Source organism: Hibiscus syriacus, unplaced genomic scaffold, assembly GCF_006381635.1.
Source record: "Hibiscus syriacus cultivar Baekdansim isolate YM2019G1 unplaced genomic scaffold, ASM638163v2 tig00113548_pilon, whole genome shotgun sequence".
In the NCBI taxonomy this organism is placed as follows: Eukaryota; Viridiplantae; Streptophyta; class Magnoliopsida; order Malvales; family Malvaceae; genus Hibiscus; species Hibiscus syriacus.
This window is the reverse complement of record NW_024063465.1, coordinates 644,271-664,885: the sequence shown is the minus strand read 5'-3', so window position 1 is coordinate 664,885 and position 20,615 is coordinate 644,271. Positions and strand designations below refer to the sequence as shown.

The 20,615-nt window shown below is 34.0% G+C and overlaps 2 protein-coding genes and 1 pseudogene across 2 annotated transcripts; 1 reads left to right on the top strand and 2 right to left on the bottom strand.

Annotated features, from left to right (window-relative positions):
- Positions 1–165: 165 nt before the first annotated feature.
- Positions 166–4,371, bottom strand: LOC120186488 (stress-induced-phosphoprotein 1-like). The gene is made up of 8 exons (XM_039190390.1): positions 4,017–4,371; positions 3,802–3,895; positions 3,637–3,687; positions 3,374–3,547; positions 2,948–3,127; positions 2,668–2,787; positions 713–846; positions 166–462 (listed from the first exon to the last, which is right to left on the bottom strand). The coding sequence occupies exons 1-8, from the start codon at positions 4,172–4,174 to the stop codon at positions 387–389; spliced, it is 987 nt and encodes a 328-aa protein (XP_039046321.1). The 5' UTR covers positions 4,175–4,371; the 3' UTR covers positions 166–386.
- Positions 4,372–5,975: 1,604 nt separating this feature from the next.
- Positions 5,976–8,445, top strand: LOC120186481 (annotated as a pseudogene).
- Positions 8,446–10,289: 1,844 nt separating this feature from the next.
- LOC120186534 (long chain acyl-CoA synthetase 6, peroxisomal-like) lies at positions 10,290–15,269 on the bottom strand. The gene is made up of 24 exons (XM_039190432.1): positions 15,115–15,269; positions 14,547–14,607; positions 14,381–14,458; positions 14,183–14,254; positions 14,013–14,094; positions 13,804–13,909; positions 13,632–13,708; positions 13,443–13,487; positions 13,257–13,343; positions 13,014–13,103; positions 12,834–12,913; positions 12,625–12,718; positions 12,438–12,526; positions 12,263–12,351; positions 12,050–12,179; positions 11,843–11,961; positions 11,644–11,767; positions 11,473–11,559; positions 11,283–11,386; positions 11,113–11,198; positions 10,921–11,007; positions 10,745–10,831; positions 10,558–10,651; positions 10,290–10,484 (listed from the first exon to the last, which is right to left on the bottom strand). Coding segments are annotated over exons 1-24 (2,091 nt in total). The 5' UTR covers positions 15,236–15,269; the 3' UTR covers positions 10,290–10,482.
- Between the last annotated feature and the right edge of the window lie 5,346 nt (positions 15,270–20,615).

Genomic DNA, 20,615 nt, shown 5'->3' with positions numbered 1-20,615 from the left:
ATCATAAGTTACTACACCAACTAGCTTTGCTGTTCTTCCAGCATATAACACAAAGTTTAGAACGAGAATTAATCATAAAACCCATTCGAGAACCGAAACTCATGAATCCACCGAAAGAAGAAAACAAATTTCAAGAAACGCCCATAAAATGCAATCACTCGAAAAGGCCAGTAAACTTCTTTAGAAAATTTCCAAAACCAAGAACAGGGGTGCTACGTGACTCGGAAAAAAGGTACCTAGTTGGTGAGTTTTTCACATATAAAAGGAAATTCATATCCAGCTCAAAGCAACAAGCACGCTATGTTGTCGGGTACCTTTAAGTAAACCTTCAATCAAAGTCCCACCAGTTCGTCTGGCTATTTCCTTCAGCCTAATATAAAAGCTCATCAAGAATTGGGCATCTTTTCTTTGAAAAGGCGTGGAAGTACTTCATGTGCGCCTATATCTAGAACCTCCGGATCCCTGAAATAAACAAAGATGTCCGTACTGAAATCGTTTACTTGACAGAAAATCAGGAGGGAGAAATCGGTGTCACGTTTTCACCAAATAAAATTTCAGGGGACTGCATTCATTGGACAAGCAACAAGACAAATTGTCAACAGTCAAACAGATTTTAGCAATTTAAAGTACCAAAATTGGATCTGATCGCCTACACCTTTATATAGATAAGACTGTGAGCATGCAGAGAGAGAGAGAGAGAGAATGAAGGAACCTGCACAATGTCTTCCCCATCTCATTGGAACTTGAAATAAACCATAGTTTTCGCAAGAGTGGTGACTCAAATTGAACAAAGAAACCATCATGTTGCCCATGTTTCCACTTCCTCGAACCCTGGCCTTTCCATACCTACAAAGATAGAATTGAATCAAAGGTCCCATAGCCTTGAATCTTGTATTATGCACTGAATAAGCCATCAACTAAATGTAAACATGTAACTAGATCAGTGTTAAAAAGGGTGTAAGATGCACTAAGACGATAGGGGTTTTATAGCCAAGGCGCAAGGCGAGCGCCTTATTCAAGTGAGGCGCACTTTTTTAAAATGAAAGATATAAAAGTTTTTTCCAGTTGTATAATCAAACAAAATGAACAGTTCGTGCAATATAAATATCAAAGAGTATTCAGTATCAACATTTTATGTATTAAACATCACTTTTGTTCCATCAACCATTGAACCTTGAGAACCGAAGCAAAACCCCAATTCCTTCCTTGGTCCACAATTCCACATAAGAAACTGAAACAATAAATAAAAGTCTAATAGTGAGTTGGCATCAACTTCTTACTTGTCTCCTTCTTGTCCCTCGCACCTCTCAACAAATGTGTATTCCTCCTTGTTAACACCACCTACACCCTAAACCCCACTTCTATCCACCTTAATCCTCCATTTTCGTATTTCTAAATTGTGTTTCCAAGGTTTTCTTTCTTTCTCGTGGATTCAAATTTCACCATGTGCTAAAAGTGCTGCTCAAGAACCCATCACTATGCAACAAAACTCACTGAAACCTATCTTTTCCTCCCCCGATTCTCAATTCGTGCATGCATGCCTCTCTCTCATTTTGTCTGCTCAGTCGGTTGTCTTTTTTAACACCAATATGGCCCCTATTCATCCCCTTTGTTTCTCTCTGTCAAATTTGAAGACAAACAGTAATTATATAAGGTAAAGCACCCTCCCTTTATCTGTATTAAATTTCCATACGTCTCCCATGAAACTCTCTTTCTAATCACCCCCACCATGTTTTACTCTTTTCTTCACTGAAATTTCATTTTTACTTCTTTTTTGTTGTTGATATATAAGTTGGTACATAAAACATAATAAAAAAGACAAAAAACAAAAAAACAAAAAAATTGAAAAGACAGCGCCTTTCTGCGCCTCGGAGCTTCAATGCCTAGTGCGCCTTAGGCACGCCTTGTTGCGCTTCATTGAAATCGGCTGGCGCTTCACCCTCGCCTCACCTTATTGCCTAGGCACGCCTCAGTTGCGCCTTTTTACACACTGAACTAGATCCTTCAAGCACAACTTAGATTCACTGATGGCAAAGAAAATCCGCGACCTTTGGACTTGCTAAAACATAGCTGGCTCGTATCAGAAAATCTAACCCCCATGAAGATAAGTTTCTATCATTAAGCACTAATACTTGAATTTTCATCAAAAAGATTTTTGGTATTTGTGATAAGACAGTAAGTAGATTGAAAGGCTAGGTTTTGTTAACACAGTAACAATTGTGAATCGGCCTATGCTACCTTACTACTACTAAAAGGAATGACTAAAGCACTAATGCATTCCTTGAAGAGCAAATGGAAGACAAAACATAACATGGAAAATAAGACGTACTAGCTAGAACAATTAGCAATAATCTTTAAGGCTTATAAACTGCAACGCATGATAACAGCTTTTTTCTGTTTCCTTTTATTATAGATAGATCAAAAGCCAACCTCTCCAACACTTCACGTCTTAGACCAAGTGTAGCAACTTAAATTTTCTCAATTTATCGAAATTAGCATACAAATGATGCATATTATACCATAATTACATTCCCTGCACTGGAGAAAATTGAAAAGCGTGCACAACACAGGAAGATTTTGCAAAATTTATAGTATTTAAGGGTATCAAAAAGCATTTGGTTGTTGTCCAAAGTCCACAACAACACGGAGCAAATATGAAGAAGTTACCTGTGGATAAGCTATAATACTTTTAGGAGCAACCAAGCAAGCTGCTCTAGAGAAAGAATCTTCAGCATACTGCCTAAGAAATGAAAAACAGTTGCTGTGCGTATGAGGTGATTCAAAGGCCTGCAACAGAGGAAAGATGAAATTTTCATTAAATATGGTTGGGAAAATTTTTCTTTTGAAAATGGTTGAAACATACATTAGATAGCTATTTAGTTCCTATTTCTTGAACCGAATGTAATCACAATATCGTATGTAGACAGTTTTGAAGGTCTAATAATACCTTGTCAATATTGACGACCGGAGCATATTTATCGCTCTGGGTCTTCTCCTTATCAAGAAGGAAGTAGACTTTAGGATCCACTTTTGAAGTCTCATGCCATGATTTTACAGCTGCTTCAATTGTCTCGACAAGAAAAGAAAACATATCTTTCCAAGAATCTTCAGCTACATACTTTTCAGACTGCAAAGAGAAAGGCCGTTTTTTTCATCAACATGAACACCGAAAAGAAACCTACTAATTATATCAAATTTTTTATATAAGCCCATAAAAATCTTACTAGAATGGTCTTAGCTACCTGACAACATTAGCAAATGAGAAAAGAAAACAGAGCCCGTAATCAAACCACAAATCAATATAGAAATAAAGAAAATAATTAGTAAACTTTATATACAGATAAAATACAACACTTTTGCTCAAGGAACTCACCATTTCAGATTTCAATGTTTCCAAGCTTTTTGCTATATCTATATTGGATCGCAAGTTCTGCACTTCTTGGGCTCGCTTTTTATCTTTTGCAAGCTGGGAAAGCCTCTTAATTTTTCTCGAGACTTCTGCACTTTGTGGGTTGTATTGCAAAGATATTTGGAAGGCAGCTAAAGCCTATAACAATTTAGAATTCGATATATCAGTATCATAAGCCAATAGCATTGTCTATTTATCGAAGTTTAAGGAGGGAGATAGGAAATTACATCGTCATATCGTTCCATTGCCTCCAAAATGCATCCTTTCCGAAAATATCCCTGAAACATAACGAAAACACACAAATTAAACAGTTCTAATTCCATGACTGTCTGAGTGCAATCGCCCTACACCCACCACCACCCTTCAAACAAAGGGACAATACGGATATCTACCTTTTCCCATTGAGGATTCAATGTGATTGTTGTCTCGGCATCAGCCAGTGCTTTGTTAAGTTTAACCAAATTTAAAAATGCCGCCGCTCGATTGCTGGTCCAATAAAAGATAAGCATATTTAAACTACAGAATCGGTGCAAAAACAGGGGGGACTACCTATAAAGCTAAAAAAAATCCTCAAGAATCAAACCGAAAGTGATTTTTAAAAAAATACCTATAAAGAGTGGGATTTGAAGGGTCTTGCTTAATGGCCTGGGTGTAAAGAGCAGCAGCTTTGAGGTAGTTCCCAGCTTTGAAAAACTCGTTCCCTTTATCCTTCAATGATATCTCCTGTGACCCTCCTTTACCAGATCCTACCCCTGCTTCTGCCATACTGTGCTTTTAGCTAGTTGAGTGCTTACGGTTAATGGGAGAGCAAAGCTTTTCTTCTTGATGGGAATGTTTTTGGAGGTATTTAACAGCGTACAAAATCTGGGCTTTGGTGATTTTTGAGTAGAAAGGGGAGTCAGATTGGTTTTTGATAATGAAAACCTAGGCGAAGTAAAAGAATCTCTAGGGTGTACTCTAGGATTTTTGCTTTGTTATGGACTAAAATAAATTGTTTATTTAGATTTACTAATAATATTATTTATGATAAATTACATATTTAGTCACCAAACTATCACTTTGGTTTTATTTTGCTTATCCGACTATTTTTCTTCAAAATCATCATTGATGTTACGTTTTGATTTCATTTCGATCACTCATTGTATTTTCCAACTATCATTCTGGTTTCAAAATCTCCTTCTAAATTTCGGTCTTCTTCTAAATCTATCTTTCAACTTCATTATCACTCATTTGCTTAATCGTTATCGTTTTCTCTTCACATCAATCGCTTATGTGCGAAACTGTCATACTTGTTTTATAACCACCTTGTATGTTTTAGAAACATACCTAACTTAATCTTACTTTTGATCTCTTACTTAAAACATACAAGGTGGTTGTAAAGGCTTCAAGAATGACATTTCATCACATACGTGATCGATGTGAGAGATGATAGTTGAGCGAACAGACTATGATGACGTTGAGAAAATAGGTGTTGGGAAAAATCAAGATTTGGAAGGGAATTTCGTGTCATATCAAATTGATAAAATTCTTATATATATATATATAATTTTTTAAATTATTTTAATTTTTTTTTTAAAAAAAATAGGAGAATATTATTAATGGCCACCACATAACTCAAAGCCTCATTAAAAAAAATCTTACCCCTAAATAGAAGAAAAAGAGTGCATCCGAGTACAATAGGATACTATGATAAAAACATCATACACAGTGCAAACATTCCCAAAACTTAACCCCAAATCCTATGAGTTCACTTTATACTCCTGGACTACTATAGAACTCGACCCGTCTACCCGATAAAAAATTTTGAGTATTTTTTTTAAATTTTAAGTTCTGGGTCGGGTACCCATCTCGAATTTCCTGGGTTGGGCTCGGGTCACAAAATTAAATTTTTTGGATACCCGGTTCTCAAGTACCCGATCATATTTATTTTTTTATATAATAATATTATATATTTAATTATTAATAAATTTATATATTAAATTAAATTACTAAAATTAAAAAAAAAACTCCCACAGTGGAAAAAACCACTTTTAAATTCTATGTTTGGATGTTAGAGTATGTAATTCAAACATTTAAATTTGCATATGTTTTTTTTAAATTAATAATTTGAAAATGATAAAAAGCGGGTACCCGATTACCTGAATTACGGGTACCCAGGTACCCACAATATCCGAGTCGAGACGCGAGTCGAGCAATGAAGTACCCGAATTTGAACGGCCCTATCCCTATTGCCATCTTTGCCAACTGATCAGCCGCCACATTGCAAGATTAACGGTTAAACTTAACAATAGGAGACTAAATAAAAAACGAAACATAATATTATATATGATTTTGAACAAAAATATTTGGATAACCAAAACATAAATACATGAATAGGTTGACCAAATAGGTAGTTTACCCTATTATTTATTATAGAAGCGGAGGATTCAATTATGTCAAATTAGAAATGGAGGATTATATCTCAAATGTCAACGTAATAGAGGGACTAAAACCATAAATTGACCAAACAAAATGCATCTCTGTTCAAAAACCATCCAAGCCCTTTCGCCGCCATCGTGGTTCAGTTTTTACTATTATAACTTCAGCAGCCTAAGCTAAGAATTGAAGTGAACTGAGAAATGGGAAAGAAGAATAAGAAGGGAGAAGCCGAAATAAATAGCCCAGATGAAACCCTAGCTAGACTTAGTCTCCTCAACGCCGACGCTGCCGGTTCTCACAATAAAAAGAAGCAAAAACCCAAAGCAGAGAAAGTAACCGACGGCGAAACCAAAAAAGCCGACGAAATCCCCACCGTCACCATAGCCATCGCCGGCTCCATCGTCGACAACGCTCAATCTCTCGAGCTCGCCACTCGTGTAACAAAACCACTCTGTTTTCTCGTATTTTATTTTGGTGAGAACATTTTTCACATTTCCTTTTAGTTTTTCCATTGTTTTTTAGTTGGCAGGTCAGTTTGCTCGTGCTGCAACCATTTTTCGGATTGATGAGGTATTTTTTTACTTAATTTCTTATCTATTTGATCCTACACTTTAGCCGTAAAGTAGTTAATTAGACATATTAATTCAGTTGTTTGAATAAGCAGGTTGTGGTGTTTGATAATAAAAGTAGCTCGAGGAATAATGGTGTTTTTCGAATCAAAATAGTTCTAATGAAAGTGATAGAGGGGCGCCTTTTCTTGTTAGGATCTTGCAGTACCTTGAGACGCCACAATATCTAAGAAAAACACTTTTCCCTAAGCATAATACTCTCAGATATGTGGTGAGTATCGAATTCGCGGTTTTGATTTTTTTTTTTTGTTGCTGCTGCTGATGTTTTTCTTTTGATGGAAGCGAATTTAAAGTTGATTTTTTTACATTTATTTGCATATTTCAGGGAATGTTGCCTCCTCTTGATGCCCCACATCATTTGCGCAAGCATGAATGGGCACCCTATCGGGAAGCTAAAGTTTAGCTGCTGCCTTTTGATCACTCATCCGTCTGGATTTTTTCGGCTAATTAGCTTACACCACAAAGTAAACTTTGCTCCTCTATGATCATGTTTGTCATAGATTTCTTACAAGGTCTATAATTGTTTAAAGTGAATTGTAGGACAGATAGATATGCACTGATAAGTATTCATTTTAAATGTAAATGGATTTATATGTTATTTCCATGGGAAATTGATGGAAACTGAGGTTACCGGTTTTTGAGAAGAAGTGATAAGTTTATATTAGGTTCCTGCTTGTAAAGAGCTCGAGTGTGGTTTCATGGGGAATCTTAGCAATTTGTTGCCTACTTGAACATGTGCTTGATCCGATCAATGATTAGCCTGAACTGAATCTTTGTCTAACTTCATCTGTTGCGATAACTTTATAGGTATCACACTCGAGGAAAAACCGACAAGCTCTGTGGGAACAATGGTTGATGTGGGTTTAGATAAGGTACGCCCATTCTTGTTTGAGTGTCTTACTAAAGCCTGCTGCTTGCACAACTTCCTTCTTCGTAATTGTCGAATTTTGAAATAGAATGCTTTCTCATATATTTATTCATCAACATTATGGGTATATATATACAAGTATAAAGGTCCTATAATATGTAAAGTAATATCCTATATTAACTATGCAATATCCTACATTAAATACAGTATATATTAATCCTAAGATTTAGCCTGCAAATATGTAACAGTCCCCCTCAAATTGGAGAATATATATTAATCATGCCCAACATATTTCATTGTTCGTTATGCAGAATGTTGTGGTTGATCAAGCACTTAAGCCTGGAATACGAGTCACTGTTGCAATGGGAACTAACCAAGACATGGATTATGGTAATAAAAATTCTGATATCAAATAATGTTTCTTTGTCATGAAATGGTTATCAAGTGTGAGAATTTAAACCTAATTCAACATGTGGTTTTAATTTGATTTATTTCTTTGAACTGCTGTTACTGGATAATGCAAATTTAACATGCCTTTGCTACATCCATAATGTAATAACTTAAGATGGTGCAACATTTTTCAAATTTGTCTACATTCCTTAAGTACAAGCGCTGATACCGATGAAAATATGTTAGCTTATAAAGTTGTTTCTTTAGATTTACCTCGACAGGTGGTCTCCTCTTCCAAGCCTAGGGAAGACGCAGGTACATACTGGGGGTATAAAGTGCGGTATGCTTCTGATATCAGTTCAGCATTCTCTGATTGTCCGTACAAGGTACTCGTACTTCGATTAGATAGTTTGAACTTGCCTATTCCCTTCTAATTTCTTCTTTTTGTACAACCACCAACAGCAAGATAGCTTCTATAATGTCGTCGCAGGGTGGATATGATCACTTGATTGGCACATCAGAGCATGGACTAGTTGTTAATTCATCACAGCTTAATCTACCCGCCTTTAGGTACGCTTTTGTTCATATTAGGTATGCTTTAGTGTGGTTTCGTGCCACGATACATTTCGACTTTGATTGTATTGTAATATGACAGGCATTTATCAATTGCTTTTGGTGGTCTCACTGGGTTGGAGAAGAGTGTAGACAAAGATCACTAGTTAAAGGTATAATCGGAAGACGGTTAGCCTCAGTAATATGTTTTTTAATAATTTAAGGTAATTATAAGATAGTATTTGTTCGTAATATTTCTTCAGCACACACTCACATACACAACTGCTAATTAAATTATCTAATTAAAATGCAGTTCCAGTTCTAATTTTAATTTTAGTTGCAGCTCTAGCTCTAGTCCTGGTTTTAGTTTAATTTTTTTTTGAATTAAATTAAAATTATTACTAATTTGATAACATGTGTAAGTAAAGAAATCAAATATATAATCATACTAATTTTGTTAACTACAACGTCAGTTCTTCCGACAAATGAGTACGAGACTCGACTAAAATTATTTAAATAATTAAATAGTTTGATCGAATAAGTTAAAAGCTCGATGGTCAAATTGAATCTCTCCATAATTAAGTGATCATATGTGTAATTTACCCATTAATATAAAATATTTTAAACCACAGCAACCAATCTAGAATCCGTAAGGTAGTTTGGGGTTGCTTGCTGAAATTACCCCTTTAATTAAAAAATAAGATAACCAATTAAACTCTTTCGAACTGAAAAATTAAAACAATTAAATTATTAGATCAATTTTAATAGTTAATTTTTCGATTAATTTGGGTAAATAGTAATTCAATATATTATCTATTCAAAGATAATTTAATCATTTTATATTAAACTCTCAAGGAATAACAAAAATTCATATTCTATAGTACGAAATTAGAAGAATCTTTTAAAACCAAAATTTTATTAAAAGTTACGGTAAAGTACACAAATGGTCCATCTTATAAGGTATTATTTTTTAAATCTATCAACAATTAAAAGTTATAAAATGATTATTGACTATAGAATGTTGTTTTGTTAAGTCCTTTGACTATTAAAATTTACAAAATGGTCAGTTGACTATTTATTATATTCTAAACTCGTCATTTTTGTTAAAAATTGACAATTGTCTAAATTAGACGTTAATATGATGACTAAGATATGGTAGTCATTTGAGATTTTGGGATCAGTTTTATCATTCATAGTCAATAGGTTAACATTCAACTCAGAATACTGTCATTTTTAATAGAAAATGATGAGTTTGGAACATAATGAATAGTCGGGTGACTATTTTATAACTTTTGATAGTTAAGGGACTCAATAAAACAATATTCTATAATCAAATTTAAGTTTTTAATAGTCAATGGACTTAATGAAACAATACCATATAAACAATAGACCATTTGGATATTTTACCTAAAAATTAATAAATCTTTACAAATTCAACTTGACACAATCAATGATGTAATATGCGACATCACGATATGATCTATATGACATTAGCTTATTAAAAACAGTTACATATAACGAATAAGGTAGTACACGAGTTGAATCGAATTTGAGTATCACTGAGTTTAATTTAATTCAAAACTCTAAAATGAAACTCAATTCAGCTCAAAAACTCGAGAGTTTAAAATTTTCAAACTCAACTCGAACTCATAAATTGAAGATCGTAAAAACTTGAAAAAGCTTACACTTAACTCGACTTAATCTTAAACTCAAACTCGAACCTAAACATTAAATACATGAAAATCTTATTATTACATTTAAAAAAATAAACTTAATATTAATAATTTATTTGTTTGAAAAAAATAAAATCTTAATATATTATATTTTCGAGTTGTCCGCGAGCTTTTTCGAGTTGAATATCGAGTAGCTTGTTTCGGGTCATTAGAATTTGAGTTGAGCTCGAGCGTGAGTCAATCCATTCGAATTGAGTATTTATCGAACTTTAACGAATTAATCTCGAGTAACTCACAATCAGTCAAGTCTCGTTTACCGCCCTAATTAAGACATGAATACACAGATTATCAGATCTACTAATAGAGTTTTTCATTACGAATAAAAAGGTCCCCAAGGTCAATATAATGTCAAAAAAAACCTATAAATGTATTATTCATATCGTGTTTGGACATTACGATGTAATATTTATTTACGAGGTAAGGAAATAATAACAGTTGAAGTAGCTGTGTATTTATGGGATTAGGACATACTTGAGACTTATGTCGGAAGAGCCTTTGACAAATATGGTCATCCCTTTAGGCTCACTGTCTCAGCATTCTTGTTGCACCGGCTTCGGAAACTACTTCCGAGGCGACGGATCGATGTCGCGAGCTCCGCATACATGTTCGAAATGGCTTTCGCGAAATACTCCCTCGCTTGAGGTCTCTTGATCTGGCCGCAAAAATAAGGAAACAGATGAGAATTTATTGTGCCGTTTAGGTTTGTTCTTCGCTATGAGCTTGATCGTAAAATATGGTCACTTGCCTTAAACGTCGGAGTAAGCAGACCGTTCTCCATCGTGAATGGTTCGAGCACTAACGTCACGGCTTTTGCAAACTCGAAGCCTCTCAGCTGTTTCGAAGTTGATTAATCAGAAAATTAAGGCCGGTGAAATGTAAATAACCGGGGGAAAAAACAGAGAGTTCATCGAGAAACATTGCCTGAGCTTCTCTTCCGAGAGCATCCATATCAGCCAGGACTGCAGCCCTTGCTCTTGGGTCATTGCACAGCTGTGCTAAATCATTGTACTGTACGTATCGTTTCCGGTTAACATTAGCAAGCGATTAAACGAGATCGTTAAAACATACTATCATTGGTTTTGCGGTAACGTAAAACAGCAGTTGATAGATCACCTTAATGCCTTCGGAGTCGGCCCATGCTTTTAAAGCATCGTGGTCCACCGAGACGATAGCTACCAATGTAGAATTCAGGCTGTCACCTACCGAGCAAAACGATCGGAGTGGTCAAACAGAGAAGGGAAAGAAGAGCAGGAAAGTGTCGAATATCGTTGTCTTACACTTACCGTAAACAAAACACTGAGCAATAAATTTGCATTTAGCGTATACGTTTTCGATTTTTTCCGGAGCTATGTACTCTCCCTGAGCCAGCTTAAAGATGTTCTTCTTCCTGCACCAATACACGACTTCGAGTGACGGTATAGAGATATGCAAACACCGACCGATAATTTATTTCTGGTAAATATTTGACCTTACCTATCAATGATCTTTAGACGGCCGCCGGGTAACCATAGCCCTATATCTCCGGTATGAAGCCAACCATCTTCATCGAGTACCTCTCTCCTGTCGAATTTTTAAGTTTTAAACGCATTGAATATCAGTATAAGAAAGTTTAAAGAAGAGAAGGACCACATATGAGGAACATACGTCTGCGCTTCATCTTTGAAGTATCCTCGGAAAACAATCGGACCCCGAACACAGATTTCTCCACGAGGATACGGCTTGTCACCCGATGTGTAGTTCATTTCCGGGACATCCACGAGCTTTATTTCTGAAATAGGCAGACAAATCTATAAATCCGTTGCAAAAGAATTCGAAAGCTTGAAGCTCCCATATAATAACTCACCACAAGCCGGATTAGGAGAGCCAACATGGCCGGAGAGGTTGTCACCCTCGTCCATACTGCTTATAACACATGAAGTTTCAGTCATTCCGTAACCTTCCACTACCCGACCACCGAAGCAGCTGCAGATTCATAAAGGAAACATTAACAAGAGAGATCACAGATACCACCGATGTATCAATTCGACATGTTTAAAGTATATTAACTTACATCTTCAAGAAGTCTAGGACATCGGGAGACAAGGGTGAAGCACCAGAACTCAAAAAACGAACTCGTCCTCCGAGTCGGGCTTTTATTTTGTTGAACACCAATTTGTCCCACATGGGTGAAGGACTCTTTCCTTGAGAAAAGATTATACACGATCTATACATATCAATGCAATATCAAGGTGAAAACATCAATCTAGAGATGAAAATGGTTTACCATTCAGTATTGCGTGCTTCTTGGAATTGTAGGCGACATTGAAAAGTCTCTCCTTTAGAGGACCGGATGACTTTACGGCGCTGATAATACTGCAAAAAAAAAAAGAGTCCGATAAAGTGGTTCGAGTTCGATCAATATATATCAGTCACAACCAACTGAACAATCAGCCTAGTACCCTGAGTAAATTCTGTTATAAAGTCTAGGGACACTGCAAAATAATGTCGGTCGTAGTTCAACCAGGTCATCCATTAATTTCATGTTATCCTGCACACAGAGATCAAGAACCGGTTTTAAGGGAAAACGCCGGAAAAAAATCATATATAAGAGTGAAGGTGTTTAGGTTTACTCTCATACGGTCATACCCCTTGGTAGAATCCAATGGCGACTCCGAAATACAGTAAAGCAACCTGATAAGCTCGTTCATAAATGTGTGCCAAAGGAAGATATGATATGTATCTGAACATAGGACGGAAATTTCAGCAGGGGAGTTAAGGTAAAACAGTGAATTCATTCATAAATCCCAACAAAAATGTATTATGATTTATATTCATTTAAAGCCTATAGATCTTACACGTCTGAGGGGTAAAATGTTGTAAAGGAGCTGCATCCGGCGGCACTTGCAATCAAGTTTCCGTGTGTCAACACGACTCCCTAGCCAAAACTTACAAAGAATAAGTAGGTGAACGAAAGAACTTATGTTTACTTAATATGATTATTCAGATCTGTTAAAATTCACGGAACTGATATATACCTTTGGCGTTCCGGTTGTACCGCTGGTGTAGCAAATGGTTGCGGTATCATCTGGTTTTGGTGGAATAAAAGGCTGAAGGTTACTTCGGCCCTGAAGTACCCATAAAATGAGAAGCAATTATACCAACACGACAGTTAAGGAAAATTGTATAGGATAAAAGTGCACTTTTGAATCGGTCCCAACAATACCGAGATCACGTCACTATAAACTACTAAGATGTAGGCATAACGGATTTCAAATTACCAGACTTAATAATCTTGCATATGTAACAATCTGAATGCCAGTTGAAGTTGGCAATGAAGGCACTTCATTCTCCATTCCTCCAACCACCTACAGCGAGAGAAAGAAACAAATATATTCCTGAGAAAATGGCAAATAGGTAGGTATACTAAGCTTTTTCTTATTCGAAGACTCGGAAAGAAAGTATACCACAACCAAACATACGGATGGAATCTCGGATAAAAAGCTTAGCAACTGCAATTCCAAGTAGAAAGATGAATAAATCTTGTGAAACAAATACAAATTTCTCAAAATAATGTGAACTGGACAATGGAAAAAAAGGTTCCCAAGTGTAAAATTAATTAGTGTAGCCGGAAAACGAGCACGGATTAAACTAACAGAATTCAACGTTTGAGGCACGCAAAATATAGCTTTCACATCCGCATGGTTAGAAATGTACTTGACTGCATCTGGACCTGCAAAGAAACAAAGCGTTCTATTCAGCATCTTAATAATAGGCCAATTCAACAAACATTAAATTAGAAAAGAGAGCATAAGGCCAGCGGCAAACCTAGTGTGTCATATAAAGGAACTGATACAAGAGAATATGCAGAGCAAGCATGATCAACAATGAGCCACTCTGGTCTATTGATGAAATATATTCCAACACAAGAGCCCTGGCATGATAGAAGTAGTAAAACCACATGCTACATGATGAACAATCTCTTAACTTAAATCGGGTATGTTACATGATGAACATAACTATTCCCGAAATCTCACCTTTGGTATTCCGTGATTTATTAGGCCGGAACCTATGGCTGCCCGAGCTGTTCCAGCTTCTCCATATGTCATCCACTTGTAGCTTGATGAATAAGAAGAAAAAATCAAATTTAATGAATGAACTTTGAAAACCATCACTATGACACTCATTTTGACAATAGGAAACTTACTGTCCAACTTTACCATCGTCGCCGATTCTTGTACCTAGATATTTGTAATCGCAGAAGGTATCAACCGCATATCTAAATAATTAGAAAGGAAAAAGGATTAAGAGAATGCTTAGTAGAAATTATCATGCAACGTATAGCAATACGACCAGAGACTACTAAATTTAAACTTGGTTCAGCCTGGAAAACGAGGATGCTTACTCGAAATTATCATGCAATGTACCGATACTGGGATGATCTGGAAATCTAGTCACGAGATTAAATGGAAAGCGAGCAGATCTGCGGTTTGGCACCAAAATGAGAACAGCTGAAAATAGAAGGGGCAATGCATAGCAAAAAACCACATAGTATAGTAGCAGAATTGTACCTGTATACATTCCATTTTCCAGTCTGCAGTTTCTCAGGCAGAACGACACTATAACCCTGCTCTGCTCGAAAATAAATATCGATATATATCAGTTAAAAATCAGATAAAAACTAATGCATATTGTTCATTTCAATCGATAATCGGATATATATAAAAGCTAAGGATTAAAGAAACAAATGTTATACACCATGTTTCACTTCTCCGAAAAAGAAAATGGCATTAGTTTTGCCTCTAATGAATTAATTACTCTACCCCCACATCACCAGCACAAAATGAATTCGATTTGTTCATGGAAAACGACATTGGAAAACCCATAAAAGTACAAATCTCAAAATCAGCAAAATAAGAAGAACCAGCTTAAGCAATCAACTTTATGATTTCTACGAAATAATTCCCAGATCAAAAAAGAGTAAGAATCTTCTTTTCCCCTTTTAAATTTAAGAACAACCAATCGAACCCAAGGGCATCTACTATTCTTTTCAGCCATTGACCGTTTTACACTAGCTGAAAAGAAGGGAAAAAATTACAACTTTTAAAAATTAAAACAGGTCAACTATAACACACGTACCGTAGAGGAATTCACCGGCGGTTGGATTAGCATGGAGGACGGGATGAATAGAGGCGGCGGCGGCGGGAACAAGGTGGCCGTGAATGGCGGTAAGTCGACGTTCAGCAACGCTTGAATCCATTAGAGAGCTTAGCGTAAACCTGTCTCTTTCTTTCTTTTCCCAAAAGTATGGTTCAGATAAAGATGAACGGGTTTTTAGACTTTTTCAGACATTATTGTCGTCTTGGTTTCTTATGGCAAAAGCGTCATTAAAGAGCCTTTTGCCTTTACATTTAAATTACTCATATAATATTTAAATTATTAGTTGACCTATTTTAATATCTAAATTTAAATTTTTAAAATTATATTTAAAAATTAATTTTTATTTTATTTTAATATCTTATTATTAAAAAACTAAATTTGTTTAGTACTTAAACTATTAATTTTAGTTTATTTTTAATTTTTTTCAAAACTTAACTTAAAATTTTGAATATGGAATTAAAATATAATAAAAACTAAACTTTACGTATGATTTTAAAAAATTAAAAGTTTATATATAAAATGATCAAATCAGATAGTTTATATATTAAATACGTAATTTACCTTTTATATATTAAAATTTTGAAATTTCTAAAGAGGTCAAATTATTTTTTTCCAAATTGAGGGGCAAATGTTAAAATTTTAGGGGGTTAATACCTTTTTGGTCAGTGTTATTATCTGTTTATATTTATGAAATATTTATTATAGTTAATATGTTGTCTTTAATGTTATATTAATTTATTATAAAATAATTATTATAATGTTATAGTAGTAACTATTTAATGATATGATATCATATGATAATTTTATAATTATTAGATCAAGTTTAATAATTACTTTATATAATCTAATAAATTTTTAAAATTCAATGATTAAATAATCATTTGATTTTAAATATATTTTACCCAATATATTAATAATTATTTTCTGTCTGAAAGCTTTAGCGCCGCCGCTGCTTTTGTCTCTACTTTTTTCCATTTTGCCGACTGTTGTAAAACAGTCAATAGGGTACATTTGAACAGCCATGATCGTGAATGTAATTTACTTAAATAATATTGAATTGAAAACAATATATATATATATATGTGTGTGTGTGTGAATAAGAACCACACATGATAAAACTTAAACGAGAAAAAAATATTTTTCAAAAAATTATAAAATTAAATTATAAAATTTTAGGGATTCAAAATACAGTTATTTGATAGTATTTGAAGTAGCTAAAATAAAAATTTATATTTTAGAGGGGGCAAAATGTAATTTCTACCTTATATTAACTTAAGATAATAAATTTAAAGGACTTAAAATGGAATTTCAATTTTGTGGAGATGTTATCTTATGCAATTGTGTTACTTCATCGTTCACACAGGGGTATATGTAGTAGGTACGTTTGGTTCGGAAGGTAAAATTACTAGTGGGAATGTAAGATTACCAGGGAATAGGATTACTGGGAATGTAAGATTACCAGAGAATAAGATTACTTGGAATGTAAGATTACCAGGGAATATGATTACTGGAATGTTGTATTTTGTGTTTGGTTGGTTTAGCAGGAATGTAAGATTACCATGTTTGGTTAAAGAAATAAAAGATTATTGAAATGTATATTTGAACAAATTATCCTTATTATATATTTGTTTTTTTAACAAGTTGAAAAATATTTATATAATTTATTTAAAAAATTTAAATTCATAAAATTTATATATATATTTTTTTTGACAAAATTGACAATATAAAAAGATTTATTGAAAGAGTAAAATTTTATTTTAACCCCGAATTTCATATAAAATTTTAATTATATATATTTTGTAAATTTAAAATAGTACAAATTTATCCTTCGTATAATTTTTATTATTCAATTATAGAAGAATGATATTTTTGAAGAATTTTTTAAGGGCATTTTAATCCAAAACGTCGGCAATCCAACAATACCTAAGAACGGGAGGTAATGACATTCCCGATAATATATCCAAAAATAATCTACTATTGGTAATAAAACATTACCGGGAATGAGATTCCCGACCAACCTAACATGGGATTTTGAATTTCATTCTTATAGGAATCCCACATTCCTTTATCCAAACACCCCCTAAAGAAAGTATCTTCGTACCCATTATTTTAAAAGAATTATTTAATTTGATTTAATTTAATTAATTAAGGAAAAAATAAGAAAAATTACATATTCATTATTTTTAAAGGAATATTATATATGCATTATTTTGAGAAAATTATTTGATTTGATTTAAATTATTAAGGAGAATAAAAAAATTTACATATCATCAGGAATAACGGGTAAACTACACAAATGGTCATTAATGTTTGAGTAATTTTTTCAATTAAAGTTTTAAAAGTAATAAATTGGTCATAATATTATCGATTTATTACAAATCGGTCCCTCACTCTTAACGGCCGGTAAAAGTTTGCCATATTCAACAGTTTAAGAATTGTAGACAAGGATAATCTTCTTATCCTCTGCAGCACTCGCCACCACTAAATCTGCCATAAACATTTGCTCAGCGGGAATCACTTCAAATGGCTAAACACAAGTAAAACCAAAACATCACTCAAAAAAAGTAAAACCAGAACAGAACTGAATTTGGCTATTCTTGTTAATGCAGACGAGATTCCATGCAGCTCTCATATTCCCATAAGCATCAAAATACCCTTAAATGCTATTTGCTTTCCATGAGTTGTTTTTCACGTGTCATGCATGAAGAAAAAGGAGGATTCATTGAGGAGTGCTGGTTAAGTTTCCATTTCAAGCTTCATTTTTCATTTTTTATTCATTTTAATCACTGCCTCTTCTTTAAATATCGCTGCCTGTGTTCTGTGGTGCCCCAAAGCTGCTGCATACCCTAACCATGTAACCCCCTAGGATTTAAAGTTTGAATGGAGGTTTTTTAGATTTTAGGTTTCAAAAAGAAAATAAAATGGGAAGTATTTGTTCTCTGCTGAAGAAGAAGAAGAAAAACAAACGAGGGTCAGTTCATGTTAGGTTGAAAGTCCATACGCTGCCGTTTTGCCCTCCATCCTTCTGCGATATGCGTGTGATCAGTTTAGGTTGAAAGCCCATGCCTTTCTTTTTGTGGATTATTTACAAGTTGAGGGCTTATATGTTTGTATTACTTGTGATTTGGTCACTGGTGGGTGAGCTGTAGTTATTTATTCATTTATTTTCGATTTGAGCTCAGCGATATATTATTATAGTTTGTTGTAGTGATATACACGTGCAACTCTATGTTACATTTACGTCATAATTCATTTTGTATGCATCATATGTTATATTCACATGCTATAGTAATATTATGTTTTTATTTTTTTATTAAGTTAAATTGATTATAAAATAATATTTATTCTAAGTACTCTCAATCACCCTACTGCAGTCATTGATGCTCGAACATGTGACCTCTAGGAACAACAACGATTCTTTTAACTACTAAAGTAACTTGGTTCGTGTATTTGTATCTTACTTCTATATATATATTGGTATTGATAACAATAAGTTTTATTTTCTTCTTTTACTTTATGTGCCTCTAGTCGGAGCTATGGCAGTGATTGCAAGTATTGCAGTCATGCAATAATGGTATCGGTATCGTTAGTTATATGAAGTCAAAATCCCTAACTAATTTATGCTTGATTTTGTTTAGGACCTACAAGACCAATATCATGTATAAGAATTTGTTACAAGAATTGACATAACGATTCTCCATGCAGCTTTCACTGTATCAAACTTCTGACGTAGGACCTCTGCATGCACTAAAGTTTCAGTCAACTATGTTTGTGGATGGAACATAAGCAGGGTTAGTGGGGGCTATGCCCCTCCAAATTTTAAAAATTATAATTTAGACATTTTAAATTTTCAAAAAAGTTATTTGGTCCCCCTAAATTTTTAAAAATTCTGATTATATTTTAAATTTTTTTAATGTCCTTAATTAAATCTCCTCTCATAATTTGTTAAAAGAATTCTTATTAAGTTTCTCAAAATTTTGAACATTTTAGTTAGACCCTAATATTTTTGGGGGAAATATAAATTAAACCCTTTAAAAATTTTGAAAATTTTAATTTAAACTTCCAAATATTTTAAAGTTTTAAGTTGCCAACCCCTAAACTTTATCACCAAGTTCCGCCACCGCTGCTAAGCGTGCATTGGATTCGATCTCAATCAGATTGAAAGATGAAGGTTGGTCTCTTGATCATGTGGTCTGTTTCTTTCATCTTCCTTTGTTTAGATGTTTGTTGGTTATTCATAGCTGTTTGTCTTGAAACATACTTGTCAAATTGGTACATATTTAGTCTCATTGTATCTATCATATCTTGGTCCATTGTTAAAAAGAGGACAAAGTTTGATAAGGTGTTTGACTTTGATATCATGTTTTGTCTACTATCATTGTTAATTATATATAATTAACGACTAAATTTGGAAATCCTTGTGATATTGATAGGCCTGTAAACGAACCGAACGCACACGAACGGAGGTATGTTCATGTTCGTTCATTTAATAAATAAACGAACAACAAAATTTTTTTTGTTCATGTTTGTTCATTGAGGAATATAGCTTGTTCATGTTCGTTCATTTAAATGATAATCGAACGTAAACGAACACAAACGAACGAACATAAACGAACAACACAAACACAAAAAACAAACTTATTCAAACACAACAAATGAATGTAAAAAAAAGTAAACAACAAGAATAACAACTTAAAATTCATTAATATAACATGCAACTTTAGAGTTAATTTGTTTGAATACAACAAAAACATACATAAATCATAATAAGCTATATGAACATAATAAAATCTTAAAGTTAATTTGTTCAACAAAGCAATCTTCTTGAAATCCAAACAACTTCAATAATCTTCTTAATATATTCAACTTGTCCTCTGTTCGAACATAAATGAACGAACATATAATTGAACGTTCACAAACGTAAATGAACGAACTAGCCCTTTGTTTGTGTTCGTTCATTTAATTAAACGAACGTAAAATCTTGTTCATGTTGTAACGAACTTCCCGCCGAACAGTTTATGAACGGATATCGAAATATCATTATAATTGACCTCCTAAGCCTTTAAAAATGCATTTAGTATCCCTTGTTTCTTGACTTTCAAACATATTTATCTCCATTTCCTTGGTTTTCACCTTTGGAGTGTGAATGAAACTAGGAAATGGAAAATGTTTTCTGAAACTAAGGATCCTTAAATAGGTACAAAACTTTGATATTCGCTTTTGGGTTTTGCTAAACTGTTTGTGGCTGGTCGGTACATTAGGATATCAAGCTTAGCAAGACTGTCTTGTATGAATTTGCGAGCAAGATGGAACTGGAATCGCCAGATTACGAAGCCATTCAGTTTGGGGGACGCCTCCCTTTTTGTGTGTGTACTTTGTCTTTCAAGGGTGTGAAATGCAGGGGGCAAAATGGTAGAACAAAGAAAGTGGCTGAACAATTAGCTGCTCGCGCTGTCAACCAATCCCTTCTTGGTGTCATT